We start from the raw sequence: 22,660 nt of genomic DNA, 5'->3' as shown, positions 1-22,660 counted from the left end.
TGATGAGTCTCTTATCTAGTAAACACCTCTGCCCTTTCCCCTTTATTTTTCCTTTGAGAGGGGATCTATAAAACAAAACCTCAGCAATCAGTAGTTTCTCCTCTTTGCAGAAGAAAATCCCATGCCAGCCTTGCTGTTAGTCCCATTCTCATTCCCTGCTCAATTTCAACTGACCTCATTCATTTTGGGGCATGGGAAAGCCGTGTAGCATTGTGTTTTAAAAGGATGCTTTCGTTTGGCGGTAAAACAAAACCAAAAAGCTATCGGCAAAGCTCACGGTGCATCGGTGACGCCTGATAGTCTCTGCTGGAGGTTGAACAAAAGCAGTGGGGGATTGCTGCCGTGAGCGTGGATGGGGGCTCCTGTGGCTGCAGGCGTGAGGGGGAGCTGTGGGCTCACAGTGGTGCCAGTGGCTGTCCCTAATCTGAGGGGTCTTCATGTAATGGCCAGCCTGTGATTGCTGTGGGGAGCAGCGGGTGCCCTTCCAGGAGGAGCTGTGGTAACCCTGGCGGCATGGGGCACCACTGGTGAACCTGCAGGCATTGACTTTCCTGAGAGAAAAACACTCAGTTAAAGTCCTTGCTAATTCTCCAGACTAATTGAGGGCCATGAAGCTGATCAGAGGGCTGGAGCACCCCTCCTGTGAAGACAGGCTGAGAGAGTTGGGGTTGTTCAGCCTGGAGAAGAGAAGGCTCTGGGGAGACCTTATTGCAGCCTTCCAGTACTTAAAGGGGGCCTACAGGAAAGCTGGAGAGGGACTGTATGCAAAGGCATAGAGTGACAGGACAAGGGGTAATGGCCTTAAGCCGGAGGAGGGGAGATTTAGATGAGATATTAGGAAGAAATTCTTCCCTGTGAGGGTGGTGAGGCACTGGAACAGGTTGCCCAGAGAAGTTGTGGATGCCCCATCCCTGGAAGTGTTCAAGGCCAGGTTGGATGGGGCTTTGGGCAACGTGGTCTAGTGGAGGGTGTCCCTGCCCATGGCAGGGGGGTTGGAACTAGATGATCTTTGAGGTCCCTTCCAACATAACCCATTCTGTGATTCTATGATTTTATGGGTCCTAACACCGCCGTTGCTCTAGCATCTGGAGAGGTGATCACCTCCTCTTTTTTACCCTTAGAAAACATATCTACAAGCTTTTGCTCTAGCTGGCTCCCCAGTCCCTGCGGTGGTTGCAGGGGGCTGCCTTGGAGTGGCTTCTGCGCTGGCACCTTCCCAATTGCTGGGCTTGTGTCAGCGTGCCTGGGGTTTGGTGGGGAGCAGCGTGGGAGGCAGATTTCTGGGCTAGAAAAAGGCAAGTAACGTTTTTTATTTATTTACTTATTTATTTCTAGTTCTGGTACGGGCTATGCTTGCAGAGTTTGTGTCCCAGATGTAGGAAGATGCTGCAGGACATCGCCCAGCAAGTCCTGGAGTGCCCTGGGTGATGCACAAGTGCTGGGTGATGTATGGAAAGCTGAATTCTGCAGCTTATTCAAGGATCTTTTGTCTATACAAATTAATTGCAGGAGCTTTTTCTCAAGGTGTTGCGAGAGCACGGAGCTTACATGCTCCTCTGGTTGGTTGGTTTGTTATTGTAGATTATTTGATTTGTTACTGTGATTAAATTATGAAATATTAGATGATATTTAGATGACCCCTCAACTAGGTGAATTGCTATAATAAAAAAATATGAGCTTTTATAACTTGTTTTGCTGTTTGTCCTTGGACTAACCTACTACACCACTCATGCTCTTTTTGGGTACCTTTGCATGGTTCACAATACTGCAGAAGGGATATTTTGGCTTCTCTTCTCTGCTAGTTTCAGTAGCTGCTGCAGCCAGGGTGTTTGCGGGGTTTTTGGTTGATCTTGCAGTTTGTTGTTTGGGCAGGGCAATGCTCCATCACACCATCGATCTGTTTGCCTGCACACACAGCTTGTGGATTGATGGCATGCCCGCTGGCTTAAGCGTTATTTATTTTGCCATCTCTCCAGCAGCCATCCTGCAGGCTGCAGATGCGTGAGCAAATACCAGTGCCAATGGCGTTGAACTTGTGTGCTCCCGCTGCAGCGCTGGTCGGCTCGGGCGGCATCCCGAGCCTGGCGCCAGCCTGCAGGTCGGTCACCCCCGCCATGGTTTGGAGGGTGGGAAGCAGGCACCGGGCAGAGGGAAGGTGCGTGGCTGAGCCCGGTGGCAGCTCTGAAGAGCGGAAACACGGTGGAAAAGCGTTTGTACCTCTTGGGGGTTTGATGCCTGGAGGTGGGGACAGCCCCGAGCTCAGGGATCGATGGCAGCGAGGGATGATGGACCGTGGTGTGTGGGCGGCTGCTGCCACCAGGCTGGAAAAGACGGTGTAAATTGGAGTGAAATCTGGAGCGGGGGCGAAGTGATGTGGGGAAAAGCAGGCAAATCCAATCCTGTAATATCCCAGCAGCAGGAAAATCGAGTCCTGTGCTTCCGCAGTGCCAGGGAAATCAAGTCCCAGGGTTCCCCAGTCCCGGGGAGCTGGATGGAGCCCCGGCCAGGCAGCACCAGCCCTGCCAACCAGTTGAGTGCACCCGCAGTTTCTGGGCTTGATGGCTTGGGGCGAGAGGGCGCAGTCCTGCCGCCGCTGCCAGGCAGCTCGGCTTGAACCAACCTGCCCGCTCCAGCCATGGGCACGTGCCTGGGCAGAGCCCCATCCCCTGCCCGGAGAGACGCGTTGGCTGGAGCGGCTGCTGCTGGTAGGGACGGCGCTGCGGGGTGATGCTCAGCCCTGCTCGGAGGGGTGATGGGTGCCCGGGGACGAGGGCGCAGGGATCAGCACCGGCTCTGCCAGGCAGCTGTGCCGGCGGCACCAGGGTTGTTGCCAGCACTTGGTTTGATGCTGCTTTTAATTCTATCATAAGGCTTGCTTGATCTTTTTTTTTTTCCCCCTTAAAGTAAATAATTACATGAGCTTTGCAAACATTAATAAGTAAATACAGTAGAAATGATCGCTCGGTGGTCAGCTCTGCAGGTCGTGTCTCCGCAGTCTCTGCTCTGTGACTCTGCTCGCTTGAAATACTTTGCTTTGAGCCTGTCAGCTAGCGCTGGCCAAGGGCTTTTGGGGGGGCAGGGCTGGGTCCCCCATCTTGTGGGTGTCAGGGCCCTAAACCAGCCCTTGCTCTCCCACTTGCTTCTGCTCTGTGTGCTTAAAAAAGAGCTCAGGCTGCAGGCGAGCGGCTGGCCGAGACTTGCCGCGTATGAAGCCCCAGGTCAGGATAACGTGTGAGCCAAAAGGAGACAGTTATAAAAGCAGCGATGGCAAGCTAAAAACAAAATCTGTTGCTGCTTAAATCACCCCTTGTCGTGCCACACGGCCATCCCCAAATGAGCAGGCACCTCATGGCAGTCCTGTATGGAGCTCAGGCTGCGAGCGATCCCCAGCCCGGCCTCGGCAGGGGCTGAGCCCGTGGGGGTGCTGTGTGCCTGCGGGCTCCCTGGAGCTCAGCAGGGGTGACGGTTTCGGTGAGATGGGAGCTCAAATCCACCTGACCTCTGTGGGGGTGCAGCTCATTCCTGCTCATCCGTATGTGCTGCGGGACCGGGAACCATGGTGCTGCCCCATCCATGGCCGGCAGCAACCTCGGTACCCCACGCTGACTGCCATTGCTTTGTCGAAGGACAAGTTTGAGCCCTTTGCAGAGGAAATTTTGAAGTTGCCTCAAGAGGAAGATAAACGAAAAAGATAATTATGACCCTAAATCACTCTCTTTTGCTTAATTTTTTCTTCAGGTCCATCTTCCAATTCCTAAATGCTTGGGGTTAATGATGCTGTACAACGCCATCACATTTTTTCTATATTTAATTTCTTGGCAGAGTTTCCCCCCCATCGCCCTGCTTTGAAAACCCTCTCTCTCCAATCCTCAACATTTTCTTCACGCTGCATTACACGTATCCATTACTCTGCTGTTATTTTGCTCCAAAGGTACATCTCAGGGCTTTTACGAAGCATATTTGAGCTCACTGATGACGGCGCTCAGGCAGATGTAATCCAGCACGACAGGTCGTGTGAATGCCATAAAGTGCAGAGATAGCGGGTGGAAATCCGGACGGCAGGGAGCTGGCGGCCTGCAGCCGTGCTGGGATTCCATGCCCAGGTGAAGGGAGGAGGAGGACCTCGCCTGATAGAGCTGGGGAAAAAAGTAAGCTCACAGCTCAAAGTCTGTCTCTGGCACTGAAATGGAAGCACAAACCTTCAGGTTAAGGGCGTTGGGATCTCTGCTGTGCAAGAGGAGTAGTAGCAAGTTAAGTCCAAGCAAGCTCCAGTTATGAGAAAAAGCATCAAGTCATATTCAGCAGCCCAGCCTGGCGGGAGACTTTACTGAAGCAGCACGTTCTGCTTCTCAGCAAGAGGGTGGAGGAGATTGAGTCATCTGTGACCAGCAACATTGCTGGAGAAGTATCACCAGAGCAAGAATTTTGGTTTTCCAGCTCCTTAGCTGGGGCAGGGATGGGATGTGGACATCGCCGGGGTGAGACACCCCCCCTTAGACGCTAGGACAGGGATTTAAACTGTTAAGTGACTCAATTGCTACTGACTCTTCCCCCAAAAAACCCCAAAGGCTCAGAAGAACATAAGTGGCTTTTCAGATCTTAATGGAAAAAGTATTTGTCAGTAATGAAATCCTATACTTGATTGTGTGTGTTTAATACGTGCGGTTAATTGTAAAGCACGGTGTTAACTCAGCACTATATATAGGGAGGGCAGTCAGGGAATGTAATGATTAGCTGTAGGGTTTGAGTGCGAGCGCTGGTGGGGGATATGACCCTTGTGAGCAACCTCATCCCCAGCTCGTGCCCTCCTTCGTTTTGGCTGCCGTTAAACAGGGATGCGCCCTTGTCCCTGCGTTTGCCGCCCGTCCTGCCACGTGCAGCTCCGCTCAGGCCCCCCGGCAGCAGGGTGGCACTGGAGAGGGACACAGAGACCCGTCTCAGCTGGAGACAACGTGTTTTGAGGAGCATCCCTGTTCTGCCCACCAAGCAGTGGTTGGGGAGGCAAAGGGGGGTGTCAGGTGGGGGCAGATGGAGACCCCCCGTGACGAGGAGCAGCAATAGGAGCGGGCACTGTCCACAGAAACTGGAAGAAGGTGACGCCGCAGCCAGAAACCGCACTGGTTGGCAAGGAGTTTATTTATAAATGTAACGGGTTAGCGATCGCATCACGGTTCGATGTCAGTGCGATGTGACAACTAGCTGTCATGAAGAGGATTGTATACAGCAAAATTCATGGTGGCACTCACTCAGACGTTATTTCAGGCATTTATGTTATGCTGCAGGAAGCAGCAAGAGAAGCTGAGCATGCAGAGCAAGGGTAGCTCAGCTTTTGTCTCTTGCTTATCTGCTCCTTGAGACCCCAAGTGTCTGCGAGCGGCGAGGTGGGGAGGACCATGCTCCTGCTACGCTGGTGGCCACACAGCCAGGTTCTTCAACCCAGGCTGGGAAATGCCTGGAGGCAAAGCAGGGCTGAGCCTTGGTGTCTGTGAGGACATCCACGTGCGGGAGGGCAGCGGGAGAGGTGTGACTTTGTGTTTGGTGCCAAGGTCGGTCACTTGAAGGTGGCCGTCTCATTTGTCCCCATCTCCTCCACACAAGCTCTTGTGCTAACCTCTGCCCGGGTATGCCCTGGCTGGTCTTCTGCCCCTCCTCAGTCCCCTCATCTGTCTCATTTTCAGTGATGGTCATTAACTGCAACCCAAGATACTTATTCTTTTACATGGATCTTCCTTATTTTTAATGTTTTGTCAGGAGAGGGCAAAGGAGATAGAGGGAGAGGCTCTTTCTGCAGAAGAGGAGGGGAGGGGATGGGATGCAGCTCCAGGGAGGAGCAGGGGAGGCTGCAGGACTGGCAGTGTGGACTGGGGGCATGTGAGTGATTAATTCCCCAGTCAGGAGTCACCATGGGGTCGGGGGAGAAGAATACAGCTAAGGCACTAGCCCAGAAGTAAAATGGACACTTATTTTAAGGTCTGCTTGGAGACATGAGCCAAGAGGCAGCAACCTTTCATTGGGCAACAAGGTCTGGGATGTCACGGACCTTCCCAGGCACATAAGAAGGGCCCGTTCCCAAAAAGGGGAAGCCTTTGGGGGATGCCTTTGAAGATGCTCAGTAGTGTCTCAGGTCATCAAGCGTGACGGGGTACAGAAGTCGTACATCTGAGCCATGCAGAAAGCCCCTCTGATATCAGCTGGGTAATCCAGAAGCGGTGCGAGGAATGGGGGAAAAAGTGCCAGGATTTTAAACAAATCCCATTTAGTGCCAAAATAGACGACCCTCAGTGAGCGGCCGTGCAGGCAGACCTCATCAACCATCTCTTCTGACCACACACAGAGCTTGGCCGAGAGCCAGCGAAGACAGAACGAAACACATAGGACGAGCGAGCTGGATGCCTGCGATGGATCAAATCCTGCCCCCCCCTCCCCAGACCTGCCGCGGGCTCAGCACCGTGCTGGGCTCAGCGCTGTACGAGTACTTAGGTGCATACGGACAACGTCCCAGAGGAGATGGCAGCGTTGGTACTGGAGGACCTTCTCTCTGACATCGCTAGCTCTGCATGTGAGGTCACTCCTGCCCAGTGGGAGTCACGATACCAGTCAGGCCCAGCTATGAGCGTGAACAATGCCCGATGGTCCAGAAGTCGGTGTCTGGTGACAGGGGACATCTTCCCAGCATCCGAGTGCTGCATGAAAACACTTCAGAGTTAATAAAAGGTGAGAGATGATTCAGGAAGAAACACGTGTTTGCACGTAGGCTTGATGCCTGCCCAAGCAAGTCGTGAGATGACCAAAAGAGGGGAACATCTGTCAGCATTGCTAATGCTTTAATATACTGTGTGGCAGAAAATATGTGTGGGTTTAGTTAGCAGTAATATTGAGGTCAAGAGAATGGTGAAAACGATGAAGACATCCACTTAAGCATAACAATAAATAAATAACATGTCATTTTTATTTTTGCTGGTATTTGAATCCATCTTCTGGTGCCACTAAAATAAGATTAGGGCACGAGTAGCAGCAGTAGAAAAACCAGATGGTGCACTCGAGCGAGCAGATGGTGCACGAGTGTGTCATGCTTATTACTGTCACTTACTTTATTATTTCTATTACGGTGGATCTCTGGATGGTCCTCACCTGTAATCAATATTTGTGGATTGGTTTTAATTCAGTAAACATTATGTTTCACATACTCAGAAAGAAATGGGTTGACTGGCAATTTCTCTCTGTAGTACTGCCAGGTCTCAGGAAGTTTGACACAGTCGGTACTTTTTCAGGTAGAAACATGTTTTTGGGAGTGGAGAAAAAAAAATCGGCAGTGTGTGTTTATTCTGTAAGCACCCTGGGTCCAAAATAAAGTGGGAAACAGTCTGTGTGACTCTTCTCTTAAACTCTTTCCTTTTGCCATGAGCTGGCTATGTTTCCTTATGCTGTGCTGGCTGCTTACCTGCTCCTTGGACTCTTATCTGCGTACTGAAAGCTAAATCTGTTTCTGAAAGTGAATACGAAAAACACAGGAGAGGAAGAAGTCGCCTTCCGACTCACACCAGTTGGGGATGACACTCAAGGACCGTGTTTTCCATCCTCCCTTTGGGCAAAGGCTGCTGTGTCACAGCCTGTCCCTGCCAGCAGACACGTCCGCAGTTTGCCGGGGAGGGCTGGGGCTCCTCGCCCAGCGGCGGGGGGGCCTCTTGCTGTGCGATTCGATAGCCCGCAGGGGTAAATGAGATCTGCCCTTTGGCAGCTGGCCCACGTGCAGTGTGACAGCGCGGAGGGAGGGCACGTTTGCACGCCCCTTCCCTCTTGCACGCTGCTTAGCACCGTGCTCGCCTCTGTCAGCACGCTGGGAGCGTGGCCCTTCCGCTCCACGATGCTGCCAGGCACGACGACAGGCACGAGAGCAGCCAAAGACTGAATGGTCGTCGCTTGCTAGGAAAGAGGCAATCCATCAAAACATGCTTCACACAGACCCTCGCTGTCACCTGGGGCCAAAGTCTGCGGGAAAGCACCTGGATTTATCATTGCTATTGCATCAGAAAGTATTCTAGGGAGAAATACTCCTTGTTGGTCTGTCTGGGGTTTTTTTCCCTTCTTTTTTGCTTTCTTTCCTTCCTCTATTCTTCATGGATATCCCTTGGATTAAATAAATATAGATAATTGGATATCCCTTTCCTCCTCTACTCCTCATGGATATCCCATATATAACTCTGTGACTGTAAATCCCTGCTATAACTCTGCTATTCCCACGGAGGTCGGTGCATTCAGCCCCTGGGAGAATCCCTCCGGTCCCACTCCCGCCCTCGGCCAGGGGTTGCTGTGGCCGTTTCCATCAGCCGGTGTCAGGCACCACCCGGCAGAGCTGCTGCCTTTGCTCCGCGGTGGGCAGTTTCTCCTCGGGCTGCTGCCGTCGGCCCAGCGAGCGTGTTTTGGGGCGATCTGGGGCTGCAGCGGCTCCAACTGCTCCAACCTTCAAGCGCACAACAGAGGAGGGCGAGCGGATGGGGAGATGCATCCTACACGTGCATCGCAGTCTTTCATTTCTTCCAACGCGTCTTCTCGCGTCTCCCATACGGGAGCTCGGGTTGTAATTATCTATATTTATTTAATCCCGCCCCATTCGCTAGGCTATATGCGTTTGCTACAGTAGCCGGCTGCTGCATTCAGCCAGACCAGATGCCGCCGCCAAATTGCACTAACTCTAAAGCTGCACCCAAGACAAATGCTTTGGTCTATTTTTAACTACTGGTAAACATTAGGAAAACTGTCTGAGCCCATAATAATCTTCCTCTAGTCTCTTTTGAATCGTTTATTGTATAATTATCTGCAAAAAGGGAACGGGGGAGAGCTGCCTGTGTGCTCTTTTGCTGTTTTCAGTCTACAGTATCAAATGTTTTCCCTCCTACTCACACGCGATGTTTGATTCTTTTCTTGTCTTCCCAGTCGAAAGGATAAGATAACCTGAGCGGAGCCTTCTCAACCCTCCGCTGAAGCGACTTCCATCTGCTCCCTCCTACACCGAACGAAGGCGTTGTCTTTGTCAAAGAAAGCTTTTCTCTGGAGTGTTTGCCAACAGTCTGAGTTAAACAGGCCTTTATAAACCCAGCTGGTCCTTGGGGAGCCAGAGGCGGAGGATACTGGAGCAGCAGGCGTGCAGGGGCATGGGCTGGGGGCCACAGCCAGGTAGGGCAGGGGCACCAGCATCCTGCAGCCACCAGCACGGGCGGGTGGGCAGGCTCCTCCGAGCTTTTCGGAAAGGAGTATTGGGCATATTTGGATGGTGTCCCAGGTTACTAGCCTCGGGAGGGAAACCACAGCCAATGCAGATCATCCCCGTGAGCACGCTTGGACGTTGCCCAGGAAGCCGTGCTGCTGGTTGAAGCCCACGGGAAGTCGGTGGGTGTAGGCAGAAGTACGGAGGCGCGAGAGAAAATTAACTGCGTTAACATTCACCTTAGCGCAGCCTCGGGGAAAGAAAGAGGAAGTGGGGAGAAGCAAGAAGGGGGAGGAGGAGAAGGTCTGTAGGCTGTTAGGGCTGGGGGCTCAGGCTCTGTGGGGTTCAGACCCTTGCCCTGCCACTGACGTCCGATGTGAGGATGAAGAAGATGCTCCTTCCCCATCTAACGCTGCCTCAGCTGGCAGCAGGAGAACAAGGCAGACCAGGCGATTTTGGCAAGAGCTCTGGGGATTTACATTAAAAACCTTAGTTGCCATTTGTAGGTCAGCAAAGGGAACACAAACACATTTTCCATGTGGTGCAAGTCGGAGTACAGCCCTGTAACATCACGTCTTTGGTTTTGTACCCATGTGCTGTAGCGAGGCCCCCCAGCCCAGTGATTTCTGGGGGCTCCGAACACGTAGGCACAGTCTGCGGTATGTGACACAGGAAAACATCCTGCTGGGAGCTGGGAGGAGGAGGGATCCACTCTGCTTCCTTGAGACCGCTTCCCCACTGGAGAGGCTGCTGTGCGCCCTTCAGATGCTGTTACTCAATTAAAAATCTGCTCCATAAATGAGTAAGGCTGTGTGTGTAAGCAAGCACTTTAAGCAGAAACTGTGTGTGCTTTAACAAGCAGCAGAGAGACAAATACAATCATTTCTCAACTACAGCGGAACTGGAGAAAATGCAAAATAGAATGGCACAGTATTTTCCTAGTTTTACAATTCCCTAAACGCTTCCCTCGAAATGGGACTGTATGAGTGGCGCTGGTCTTACAAGGAACAGCTAGTGATTTATAGAAGAGGCACATACCCTGTGCCCCCACTGTGTCACCTCCCCTGTCGTGTTTTTTAGTCACTGACAGTATTATCCCTGAATTTGTTTCATTCTCTGTCACACAACTGATTTCCTTTTGCGAACGTAACTCATGTTAGAGCTGCATTTGCAGTTTGAATTATCAGCATTTTCCTTAAGACCTTAAAGCACAGGGCCCTGCCAGACAGGCTGCAGCTCCAGCACGTCAGGTACCACACAAACACAAGCAGAAAGCTGCTCACAACCTAAGTACAGCATGAGACGCCGGGCAGAGGCAAGAGCTTGTGGGTTGCAAGCTGCGAGGAGGAACAATGACGTGCAGGAAACCTGGTGGGACCTTCTGGGGTGAAGGGCTTGTAGCTGCACCGGCTGCCGCAGTCCCTGTTGGACTCCCTGCCAGGGAGATGGTGGTGGGAGCCCTGGCAATGGGAAAAAAAGAGAGATGAGGTTAAATACAGGAGGCACTGGGGAGAGATGCAAAGAGGCAACGGGAGCGCCTGGATGGACGAGCCAGGGAGATCATTTTAATTTGGTGTTTGATGGGCTGCGAAGTAGTAGCATTGGGGAAGCTAAAAATAGAGACCAGAGATGAGTACAGTATGTGAGGCTTTAGACACTACGTGGACAGCAGGGAAGGACCAGGATTCAGAAGAGCTGTAATGGAAAAAACGAGCCTCAGTGGTCAAGTAAAGCTAGCGGCAAAAGGGGATGTGGAGGATGTCACATCTTGAGAAACCGAGGAAGGAAAAAGTGGAGATGATCCACCAGGAAAAAATGCTTCTTACTGTCTGCATTTGTTTCAGCCGGCAGCAAGGCACCCAGCGGGCCGGGCTGGGAAAGCGCTGGCTCAGCAAACGGCCGCCTGAGGCTGGCGGGCACCCGGCGCTGCCCTCCCCAGGCGCTGCAGGGGCCGGCCTGCCCCTGCCGAGGCACCGGGCACCGGGTCGGGGCCGCCGCAGGGATTCCGTGTCGTCCGGTAAAACCACAATCCTTACTGGGAACCGGATGGCTGACACGTTTCAGCATCCATTAAAAAAGAGGAAACAAGGGGCTGGGGTCTGGAAGGCGAAAAAACCCAAAGATCAGACTTTTTCATAGGAAATAATAGGCCGTGATTTGAAGGGGTTTAGAAGATGTGGCACAGGGGAGGCCCTCCCTGGCCCTGCACGGCCCCCGCGGGCTCACAGCTACGAACCCGGGGATCCAAAACCCCGTGCTAACGACCCCTTTTTTTTGGGGGGGGGTGGTCGGGTTATTTTTAATCCCGGCTCCTGTGGCCGATCCAGCCGGCAGAGCCCTGCCGCGGCCAGGCGGGCGCCCGGCCCCTTCCCCGCCACACGCCGCCGGCGGGACCTCGCTGAACACGACGGAAAAACTGACGGGGTGTGGTGGGAACCCGCGGGAAAAGGCATGTTTCCCCCAAAACCCGGCGCCGAGGACGGGAGGACGAACGAGCGGACACCCCCGCCGCGCCGCGCTGCCCTGAGGGGGCGCCGGGACCTGCGCGAGGCAGGGGGGGGGGGGGGCGGAGAGGTGCCTGCGTGCCGCGCCGCACGCACCGCGGGGGGAAGGAGCCCGCGCCCCGCCCCGCCACACCCCCGCTCGCACGGGCATTCCCGGCCGCCGCCCCGCCCCCCCCCGCCCGACCTTTCCCCTAGTTTCCAGCGCGCGCTCCCCCGCCCATGGATCGCGGCCCCGCCCCCTTCCCTGCCTTCCCGCCCGCCGCCGGCTGAGCCGCCGCCGAACGTGCCCACGCGCCGCCCTTCCTGCCGGCAGTCCCGCGGCACGCCGCGATCACGCCGGCCGCCGCCGCTCATTGGCCGGGCACGGGCCGCGGCGGGCGGTGATTGGCGAGAAGCCACCCCCCCCACCTCCCTGCCACCGCCCCCCCCCGCTCCGCCCCGCCCGCGTTGTCTGGCGCAGGGAGCATTCTGACGCGCTCTTCCCGGCGCGCGGGCTGCTTGGCTCCCGGTGGGCGGGGGAAGGGGAGGGGGAGGAGGCGGTGCCGGCTGCTGCTCTGTGTGTGTGTGTGTGTGTGCGTGCGTGCGCGCGCGCTGCTGCTGCGGGTGCTGCTGCTCCCTGATCGCACCGCCGCCGCCCGCCGGAGCCGCGCCATGCACGGCTCGCCCTGCTCGGAGATGGGAGATGCGTCCGCCGTAAGCATCGGAGGGGCGGCGGGCGGGCGGGCGGGCGCCCCCTGAGCCGGGGCCAGCGGCGCCGGTTCTGCCTGGGCACGTGCTCTGCGGCGGGGCGCGGAGACCGTTATCGCCTCAGCGGGGGCGGCGGCCCCTCGGGACCGTTACTCATCGCGGGGGAAGGGTGGTCGGTTGGGACCGTTACTCGCCGCGGGGGGTGGTCGGTTGGTGCCGTTTCCTCAGGGGCGGGTGTTGCCCTGATCACCTGCGGGGGGGGGGGGGGGCGGGCGGCCCTCCCGCAGCGGCCGTTTGGGGGCGGCAGTAGGGCGGGAGCTGCCTTCCTCCTCCTCCTCCTCCCCTTCCCTTCCCGCCATCCGCCCCTCAGCGGCGCCGCCCGGCCGGGGGCACCCGCCGTGAGGCCGGGAGCGGGCGGGGGCGGTGCGGCCCCGCGGGCGCAGAGAGTCGCTGCCCGGCGGTGGGGGGCCCGCGTTGCCCGCACCGTCCCTGCCCGCCCGCCAGCTGCCCGCGCACGTACGGCTCCGGCAGCCGGCGGGGTGATGTGAGGACAGGCGGCCAGGCGCGGTTAGCCATTTCCCTGGCAGCGTGAGAGCCTGGGCTGCCGCGCTTGCCTCGAGAAAGGGCTTTTTTAGTTTTTTTTTTTTGGTTGTTTTTTTTTTTTTTGTTTTTTTGTTTGGTTTTTTTTTTTTGAAGCAAGGAATTTTTTTTTTAATGTTTCTTTAGGGAAAACTGCTCTCCTGAAACGCAGAGTTGGAAAAAATAAAACTACTGGCTTGATTGCCTGCAATCACGCTTTGAGGAACACTCGCAGGGTTTCTGGCTGCTTAGCGCAGAGCCTCACCTGATGTGGCTCCTGTTTGACAGGCGGTCTAGGTCCAGGCTTGCAGGCGACATCATTTTTTGCCGTCATTCCTGTCTCATTGCTTTCAGTGGAAATTCTTAGAAGTCTCTCTCAGAGCAATTAATAGCTTTAGAGTGCTTTAACCCCTTCCTGCCCTCAGCCTTGATATCTCCATGTGTGGTACCTCTTGTTTTAGGCAAAAGTCCTCCGTGAGTGCAGTACAGGCATTCCGGAATCATTATGTTTAACGTGTTTGCCATGCATGTCCCTACAGCGGAGACAGTGTATCATAGCTTTGTATCTTTGTGACACTGCTGAGCCAGGATCATTCCACTTAGTAACAAAACTCATTGACTTAGGTGTAAGTGATGTTACCCAACAAGTATAGATCCCTCTAGGTGTAGTGGTGCTTTTTTAGGTAAAACCCTTTTGCTGCAGTATGTAAGTGCACTGTGTGACAGTGTTAGACTCAAGAATCTTGGTCTGTGCTGGATCTCAGCCTAAAGACTGGAACAGCTTGAATGCTTAGTTGAGACTGAGCTAGCACATGAGCGATAAACCAACAGCGCATCGCAGCTTTTGGAGTCGTTTTTGGAGCACTGAGAGAGCTTTATGAAATTTGTTTGGGTATCCTTTCACAGACAAGTCAAATGTTTTCCATGCATGCAGACACACAAACAAATTTTCTGTGATGCTTGTATTTGGAAGCAGTATGTTTACATTTGTCTTCCTGTTACTTAGAGTGCATTTTGGGATACCAAGTGCCTATGTAGTAGAATACCTTTCTAAAGTACAATATAAACAATTCCTGCTGCACTTCGAAGACTGTTTTCCTTCCTTCCTTCCAACTACCCTGGCTTCCCTATCGGTAAAAATAAGATTAAAATGCTTTTGCAAGGTGTGGCACTGTGAATCAGTGTTCATACCTTAAAGCATCTTACTGTCAGCTGAAATTTATCTTCTAAATGTTACCAGAATGAGATTAGTGCTGAATAGCAGTTGACTTTTCTAGGTCTAGGAAACAGCCTTGTCTAAATGAGGTTGGAAGTCAGGATTTTTTTTTCCATCTCTTTGCTTGCATGCAAGCATGGGATGTGTTTATTCAGAGCAGTGTAATCCAGGAAAGTAACTCTGGAAATGTGAGCTACAGGCATATCTGTTCCTTTCCCGCAAATTGCACTTCTCTCTCTCTCTCTTTTTTTTTTTTTTTTAAAGAGTAACACAGGGGTGGGGAGATGAGCTGGTGGGGGAGGGTAAGAGTTGAGCTGGTTGGTAAAAGTCTTGCCACGGGCACGGGATCTGTTTCAGATGACCTTCATCGGGAGCAGACAGTATGTGAGTGGTGTCGGCTTTGTATTCTGACTTGTCCTAATAGCCAGTAATCCGATTACATGTAGGTTGACATTGTGGACATCTATGAGTCTATCCGTGAAAGGCAGCGTCATGACAGCGAAAGGTCTACCTGCAGCACCTTGGAGCAGAACGACATTGAAGCTGTTGAAGCGCTTGTTTGTATGAGCTCCTGGGGTCAAAGATCACAGAAAGGTGACATATTAAAGATAAGGCCACTTACGCCCTTCTCGGATTCTGGTGATTTCACAATGCATGCTGAGGCTACGTCTGAATTACCAAAGGACTATTTATCTACACTGGTAAGAAAAACATGAACGCAAAATAAATATGCCTGACATCTGGGTGTTAAACCTCTGCAATGTTGTAACTTGGCTGGAAAAGACAGCTTGCTCTGGTGTCCCTGTGTGGAATAGCTACAGTACAGCCAGTGCTGTGTGTGTACATAGAATAGCGAGGTGGGCATGTTGAGTTTGTTTTCTTCTGCTGTCTGTGGCATGGCAAATGTAGGGATTTGATCCCTTGTTAAATCGAGACGTGAAAGCCCTTGCTGACAGGTTATTTCATTTGAGAGGTGTGCTGAGGGTGCTGTCTGGATGGTGGTTGTAGGTGTCTTGGAGCACTTTGAATAAGAATGGCAGAGTGAGCCTCATTGATTTGACACCGACTTATCTGCAGGCACTATATGAAAAAGGCTCTTGATGACATTTGGCTTCACTCTGGTCATTGTAAGAGAAAGTACAGGTTACCATTATGAAATAGACAATTTAATTAGTTTCTATGCTATGTGTTTGTACATGTAGCCTGTTATTTCTCCAGAGCATTGGTCTACTCCGGCTGACTAATGTCAGTTGAATCACAATTTTTTTTTTTTTTTTTTGCAATTTATGTTGCAACAAAAGTAGGTATTAAAAAAGGGCTTGGTGCCGTTCATGTTTCAGACATTGAAGGCCCATTTCAACAAGCAGGCTTCTAGTATGCAGTTCTGTCAGGAAAAAGAGGAATAAAAGAGGGAAGAGGCTGAGAGAGTATGGCAGCTAGTTGACAGACTTCTTATACTCCTGCCACTCAGAGATGGCACTATCTCTTGCACAGCACAGGAGGTAGGTGTGAGGTTTCGGTGGTAAAGGAGAGCCAGTGGCAGCAAGAGAGCATAGGGAGAAGTGGGTGAATAAGAAGAGAGAGAGCAGTTCCATTTGTCTTTATCTCAGAAGTAGTCACCAGCTGATGGGGTAATCATTGATAAAATATCTAGGGCTTGCTGGAAGCTTGAAATTGAAATGGTACAGTATCGCTATCTGTTGCTAGTCTGTTTTCTGTGAGCAGCAGAGCGCTCATAGCCTCTTACAGCTGCACCCATTGCTGAGGAGAAAGGAATGAGAGAGTGTTTTGTAGCGCGGTGAGTAGACATGCAGTGTTTTATGCAGGTTTACATCTGTCTCACTGCCTTCCTTTTATGCTTTTGAGCATATTCAGAATGGTCATCAGATGAGACAATGTATGCTTTAATTGGTTTGTCCCAAGAGGCTGGTTCTGAGGTTCTGGGAAGGGGATGTAATTTTATTTTTCACAGTAAAGATAGTGAAAAATTGTGCTATGAAATTACACTGCTGTATAATGGTGTCGTCTTCTTTGCAGTGCATGACCCCTCCACACAGCCCTGACTTTGTTGAGATATCAGCTGCTATGCTCCTCTCCTCACAAGTCACTTACTCCAAACCAAGGACTGTCATGGCAAATACAGCTGCCTGCTCAGTCACATCAGCGACCGGTGCCTCTCCCATAACTAAGCCATCTGTTATCAACATGGAGCGACAGTGCAGCCAGAAGCCAGTGATATCTGAATCCTTTGCCCCTCCGCCTTGCAGGGCCATGGCAACAAGCGTGATACGTCACACAGGTGACAGTTCTGCTTGCCATCACATACCTGCTGTGCAAGAGAAAACAAAGGTAACTTCAGGCTACAGCACTTCCAGAGACTGGTGTGGAACAGATGACCGAAGACATTCCAGACTGCCACAGGACACGTGTGCTGCAGATGATTTAATTAGCAAAACCTCTCCAGTACATCAACCTTATGCACATGACTCCAGTGATATTGTGACCAATAAAGGACAACTACCGGTCCGGCCTGTTTCGCCACAGACCCACTTACCAAAGAATTGTGAGAATGACTTGCAAAAAAGAGCTACCCCAGTGACACCTGCCCCCGTTTCAAGCCCCCAAGTTCTCTGTCAAATGATCCCTTTAAATGGACAAAGCAGTATGATCAATGCCTATGTCAAGCCTTCAACTCCAACAGTCTCAACTCCCATGAAACCTATTTTACCGCAGACAGCCCCGCTCTCTCAGCCTGTACTCATGGGGCCTTCTGTGCCTCAGGGGACCGTCATGTTGGTTCTTCCACAGACTGCTGTCACACAGACACCACAGTGCCCGCAAACAGTAATGACTGTTGGGAACACCAAGTTACTGCCTCTTGCTCCTGCTCCTGTGTTCATCGCTTCTGGTCAAAGCTGCACCCCCCAGATGGACTTTTCTAGACGGAGGAATTATGTTTGCAACTTCCCTGGGTGCAAGAAAACCTATTTCAAAAGTTCCCACCTCAAAGCCCACCTTCGCACCCACACTGGTGTGTACAACAGGGCGAGTCCTTTGTTGGTCCAGCACTGGCTTGTGTTGGGGTGCTGAAATTTGTGGTTTTTGGAGTGGCGGGGGGAGGAAGGGAAGAGGGGTGATCGGGTAACTTCCCTTCATCTTGGAGAAGGGAGGAATGTTCGTTCTCTGTGGGCAAGCAAAACAAGACAGACTTTGTTCTGAGACCTCAGCTGACCCCATAGTGTTAGTTGACTTTCACATGCTTTAGTTGGAGCAAAGCTTTGCCGTGTGTGTGTTTAGATTTGAGTGGAATCCTGCCATCTGGACTAGATTGAAATGAATTGTGCAAGTCTGTTTTTTGGGGGCATGGAGAGGTCTGGTGTAAGCGAACGATAGTATATGTAGTTGGTCTTAATTGTCACACGAATAAAAGAAAAGAAAGTCAGAAACTGCACACTTTTTCCAGAGTTTTGTCTAGGCTAAGTGGGAATACATTGAGATTTTGGGCTCCTGTGTTAGGAAGTAGACCTGCTACAGGAATGTAGCAGTTTATTCAGTTACAGAAAGGGAATTTTAAGGTAAATGAAAATTAATGGTAATTATAAGCGCTAATTTGCTCCATAAAAGCTGGTCAGTGTGGATACAGTATGCATATGTTTTACTTATCCTTTTTCTGGCTCCAAGGTCCTGTTAGGTTAAAACTAACTGAGTTCTTGGGGACTATTTTTGATGTTGAGGGATAGGCATAGTGGGAGATCGGTACAGAATAGCTCATTCAGAAGTTTGTCTAATTTTGTTTTCCTTTGGCTTTTTTCCCCCCACCCTCTCTTGCCCCGCAGACACTGTGATTTATTGGATGTCAGTTTCCGTGCCAGGATTTAAGTTAGTTTGACAGCTTGTCTTTGCAGTTTCTTTAGGGAAAGAGCTTAAACCCCGTATGCAGCTGATAATCCGTGTAAACCAGAGCTCAGAGGTAGATGATGCTTCTACTTCTGGCTTGAGAGTAAGTGCTGTGGGCTGCCTAATTAACCTGGCACTACAGGATAAACACAGACTAGCAACAAGTGTCTGTCTGAGCACATGCTACTGCTGATCCATAGGGAAACTGTGTGTGTCCATGTATCATGATTGAGACTAGGACTTCTAGGGAGGTGAAGCACACTGACCCCTCACTAGCCAGCCCACGTTACAGGATCAGGGGCTAGAGTAGTTCAGCTTTCTTTTTCCACCTTTTCCCTGCACACTGAGTAGCTAAGTGATACCACATACAGCAAACGTAGAACTTTACTCTCAATATCTGAAATAAGCACGCTTTATGGGGCTTCCTTTCTGCTGGACACTTCTGTTCTGCTCCAGTTACCGTAAATTTGGGTCATGTGGTAGATGTTTATCATGAGCCTTATGGGGTTTGCAGGTGGTAGATCATGTTGTTCAGAGTATGTCTGATGTTAAGCAGGATGAGCAGAAGCTGACATGGACAGCCTTCCCGACTGCTGTCACTCCCGGGCTTGCAGAACTCCCCTATCTGTCTGTTGGACCCCCAGCTGCGTGGGGACGGCAGGACAGGACAGTCCTCGGTGGCACCCGCTGGGGTGGTGTGTTTGTGTCTAGGACTAGATCACCGGAGCAGCGGGACTCTGAGGCTCAAGTCCAGGCTTCCTCTTTGCCCACAGTATTTGCTGATGACATTCAGCAGCTGTAGAGCTGTGGTCACACAGGGATCAGGGCAGGGGGTTGCTCCTAGTTCAGTCAGCGGATAAGGTATTTTTATGAAGAATCTTCTTCTTTAAACTGGGGTTTTGGACAATTGAAAAAATAGACTTGATTAAAGAACATTTAAAGAGATAGGAGGGAACAAGTAGAAACAATACCTCTGATTTTTCTCTGGAACACAGCTTGAGCTTAAGCTAATGTTGGCTGCACACATGAGCAGTTCTGTGGAATTCATGGGTTTTTGCAAGGCAGGATTCCAGCTAGTTCTTTGATAAAACTGTAACACAGCTTCTCAAAAGTAAGTTATGCTCCTTTTGTGTCCTGCAGGAGAAAAGCCTTTCAGCTGCAACTGGGAAGGCTGTGACAAGAAGTTTGCTCGCTCAGATGAACTGTCACGCCACCGTAGAACCCACACGGGAGAGAAGAAGTTTGCTTGTCCTGTGTGTGAGCGTCGCTTCATGCGCAGCGATCACTTGACGAAGCACACCCGCCGCCATATGACCACAAAGAAGATCCCCAGCTGGCAGACAGAGGTTGGCAAACTCAACAGAATTGCCACAGCAGAGAAACCGAAAAGCAGCGGTGCTCTGAGTATGCTCATCCCCATGCCACCATCTGTCTGTCAGGGCTAGTGAGAGAAAGTTTCTCCTCTACAAACTTTCTGAAAATCAGGAAGAGCTCTGATGGCTACAACAAAACTGACAATGGCTTTTTTTTTTTTTTCTCCATGTGTTTGTGCATACTTTAGTTTCCTTTAGGTCCTCTGTTAACAACGCTATGTGAGAAATCTATCGTATCTTTCCTTGTCCCTCCCCTATTTGTTTTTGTTTTTTTTTTTCAATACTTGGGCAAATGCAATCACCAGCACTTCAGGAAAGCAGAACTCTCTGGAAATTATTTTGGCAATAGGTTAAAAAGTCACTTGTAATGCTTGCTGTTAATATTCTGATGGACAGTAAAACAGGGTGATTTTTAATTTTTATACTAGTATTTTCTATACCAAATATATTTTGTATTTATTCATTTTGGTCTTGATATGCAGGCAAAGTACTTGACCTGCATTAGTAGGGGGGTGCAGGATGAGACCCAGTTTTGGAAACTCCTTTTCAGTAAACCTAAAGAATTGCATTCAGAGCATTTTGTAAACACAACATTTGATAACTCGTAGTGGTTGGGATTTTCACACTTGCAGATCCTGATCCTGCAATGGGCTGGTGCTGTTACACCCTCCTTACGCAGGTGACACTGGAGGTTTGAGAACTAAGTGTGTCATCATTTTTAAAACAAACCAAACCAGAATGACTTTCTTCCAGAAAAGCAGCGTTGAAATCCTCAACATTTTATAAATTCATACCCTTTGCAAGTGGAAGCCGTTGTGACTTTTGGTTGAAGTTTGACATACTGGGCATTCCAGAGTCTGCACTCCGCTGGAGCAAAGTTTGGAGGAGCCAGACTGCTCTGGTGGAGGTAGAAGCACAAACACTGTTTAGAAGCTTTGACACTAAAAATTACGCTTTACTTTCAGTCCTACTAAACCAGCATATCAAAATCTACAGAAAAATGCAAAAATGGCAAGATAACCCATGAATAATTAGCTGGGTTTCTGTTTATATTTTTTGTTGAGTACAGGAGAAATAGAAAATTAAGGGGTTTTTTATGTGTCGTGGATGCTTGTGCACCTTATAGGAAATTGTTCAAGGCTTTCATTTACTTGTATCAAAGCAACAGAGGAAGTACTAATTGTGTCTTGACTTAAGAAATAGCCACTATGTCAACCTGATGATGCTTTTCATGTGGCCTTATACTTCTCCACAGTACTTTGTATAAAATCACCCTTTTCTATTAAATGAGATACTCTCCCTGTTTAATGGATTTTCTTTTACACCAAGTGTAAATATGGCTAAGAAGTGGAATCACTGGCTGCAGGAGTGCTGTGTTGTAATGGCGTGGTCTTGAGTAATAAACCGAACTGCCCATAGCACAGACTGCTCGGTTTCCGTGGTGCGGAAGGATGTGCTTATGTATTGTAGCAGAGCTGACAGTAGAGCTGTTGTGCCATGAAGCACCAGGTGGTGTTTTGCTGGGAGACAGCTCGCGTGCTGGATGAAATATTTCTGTAGCATTTATTCCTTCCAGACTCTTCTCCCTTCAACCACTCCTGCACTGAAGCTTAGTTGAGCACTGAGAAGGACTCTTTTTTTTCCTGGATGTGTAAAATGTGGATAACTAGGAATGCACTCTCTCTTGTACTGCTTTGTTGTTCTAAAGTCCTGGTCATGCTTCTTGGTGTGCACAAAGCACGGTTCTCCTCAGTCTAAGTGCAGACTTGCAGATCTCAGCTAGCGCTCCCCTGAGTTTGGCAGAGACCTGTTTCAATTGAAAGCAGAATATATCATAATTATTTACACTTAAGTCTATAGTTGTAATTAACGGTAACAAGTTTTCAAACTGCACTAAATTATTGTGCTAAGTGTACTAAAGTTTTTGTGCCTGACCTTTAAAGCATCCGCACCCTGTTCACTCGACACACGCTGTAATCCCACCGACTGCAGCGTACGTGCTGCTGAGTGCGTGTGCGTATGCAAACCTCGCTGTGCGCTCTCCAAAGGGCTCGGTTGAAACCCCTCTCCCCAGTAAAGTGGATGCTTGTAGTGCTGCTGTTCTGTGTCGATACCCAGTTTTCTGAATTCACGTGGTGAAGAAAGACATTGCTGCTTTTTTTTTTTTTTTTTTTAAGTCCCTTAGAACAAGACGTTTGACTTTTGGATGCCATTTTTGCATGTTTTTGCTGGGGGAAGAGTGTCCTGTCTCAGTCCAGTAGCCAATTTAGTACTTCATTATTATTTTTTTACAGACTAACCATTTACGGTGTTCACCTGAGCAAAACAGTTTGTAAACTCGTGTCATAATTTAGTAAACTGTCATGTTAGTTTGTTGCATCGTTGGGGGGGAAAATGATGTACTGGAGAATATGGAATTTCAAAAAGTGCGTGTCACGATGCAGTAAAGCAGTGGCTTCGTCTTTGTTAGGTTTACCTGGCCTGCGATTCCTTGCAGCCTGCGCCGGCGAGGTGTGTGCTACCACCACTTGTGTCCAGGTCGTGCGTCTCTTTCTCTTGTGGATGTGCATGAATAGCTGAGCCGCGGTGCGGCTGCCGCTGCTCTGTTCGCGCTTTCTGTTCCTTCCTGCTGTGTAAGGGTTATTTATGGATTAAGCATGACTGGGATAGCTGCTCTCTTTGCACTTTACTGCCTGAACTGTATTGTTCAGTCTTTATTTTGAGCTTATATTTTAAAGAAATGCAATCACATTTTTGTACCTGTTTTTAACTTTTATTAAATAAAAAGTATGTTATGTGTCTGGTTTTAAATCATAAAAAAATGGTGAATTTTCAGGTTTTGTACATGTCCATTCCAGAGCTGTGTAAATCCATCTGGATTAGGTTGTATATCTAGGCCAGTGGAAGACGTTGAGGCTCACTGTTTCACTTAGCTGTAAAAGCAGGACTTTTTGGGTCCTGCTGTAAATTAACCAGTGCTTGTCCATCTATAATTTTACACAATGGTTCTTGTGTATTTGCTAGAATGTGTTACACCACTGCCAGGGTTTGGGGCTTTTGCATGCTATCTGAAAACAAAGAGACTTGGGGTTCGTAATTCTGTTCCAGCATGGCCTCCAGAAGCTGTTGACAAAAGGTGATGGTCTAAGTGCTGTTCTGTTAGCATTGCAAGCTGTGCATGGCATGAATGCAGGAAATA

At 50.3% G+C, this 22,660-nt stretch overlaps 1 protein-coding gene across 1 annotated transcript; it reads left to right on the top strand.

Annotated features, from left to right (window-relative positions):
- The first annotated feature begins 12,254 nt into the window (after nucleotides 1–12,254).
- Nucleotides 12,255–20,769, top strand: KLF11 (KLF transcription factor 11). The gene is made up of 4 exons (XM_075750637.1): nucleotides 12,255–12,402; nucleotides 14,638–14,892; nucleotides 16,229–17,222; nucleotides 19,229–20,769. Exons 1-4 carry the CDS (start codon nucleotides 12,361–12,363, stop codon nucleotides 19,531–19,533), a joined length of 1,596 nt encoding a protein of 531 aa, XP_075606752.1. The 5' UTR covers nucleotides 12,255–12,360; the 3' UTR covers nucleotides 19,534–20,769.
- Nucleotides 20,770–22,660: the final 1,891 nt, after the last annotated feature.

Source organism: Balearica regulorum, chromosome 3 (assembly GCF_011004875.1).
Source record: "Balearica regulorum gibbericeps isolate bBalReg1 chromosome 3, bBalReg1.pri, whole genome shotgun sequence".
Taxonomy (NCBI): domain Eukaryota; kingdom Metazoa; phylum Chordata; class Aves; order Gruiformes; family Gruidae; genus Balearica; species Balearica regulorum.
The sequence above is the reverse complement of the archived record's forward strand: the minus strand, read 5'-3'. Positions and strand labels throughout refer to the sequence as shown.

Coding starts and splice junctions, on each gene's coding strand:
- KLF11 (XM_075750637.1), top strand. CDS start 12,361: ATGCACGGCTCGCCCTGCTCGGAGATGGGAGATGCGTCCGCC. Junction 12,403..14,637: donor AGATGGGAGATGCGTCCGCC/GTAAGCATCGGA, acceptor GATTACATGTAG/GTTGACATTGTGGACATCTA. Junction 17,223..19,228: donor CCACCTTCGCACCCACACTG/GTGTGTACAACA, acceptor TGTGTCCTGCAG/GAGAAAAGCCTTTCAGCTGC.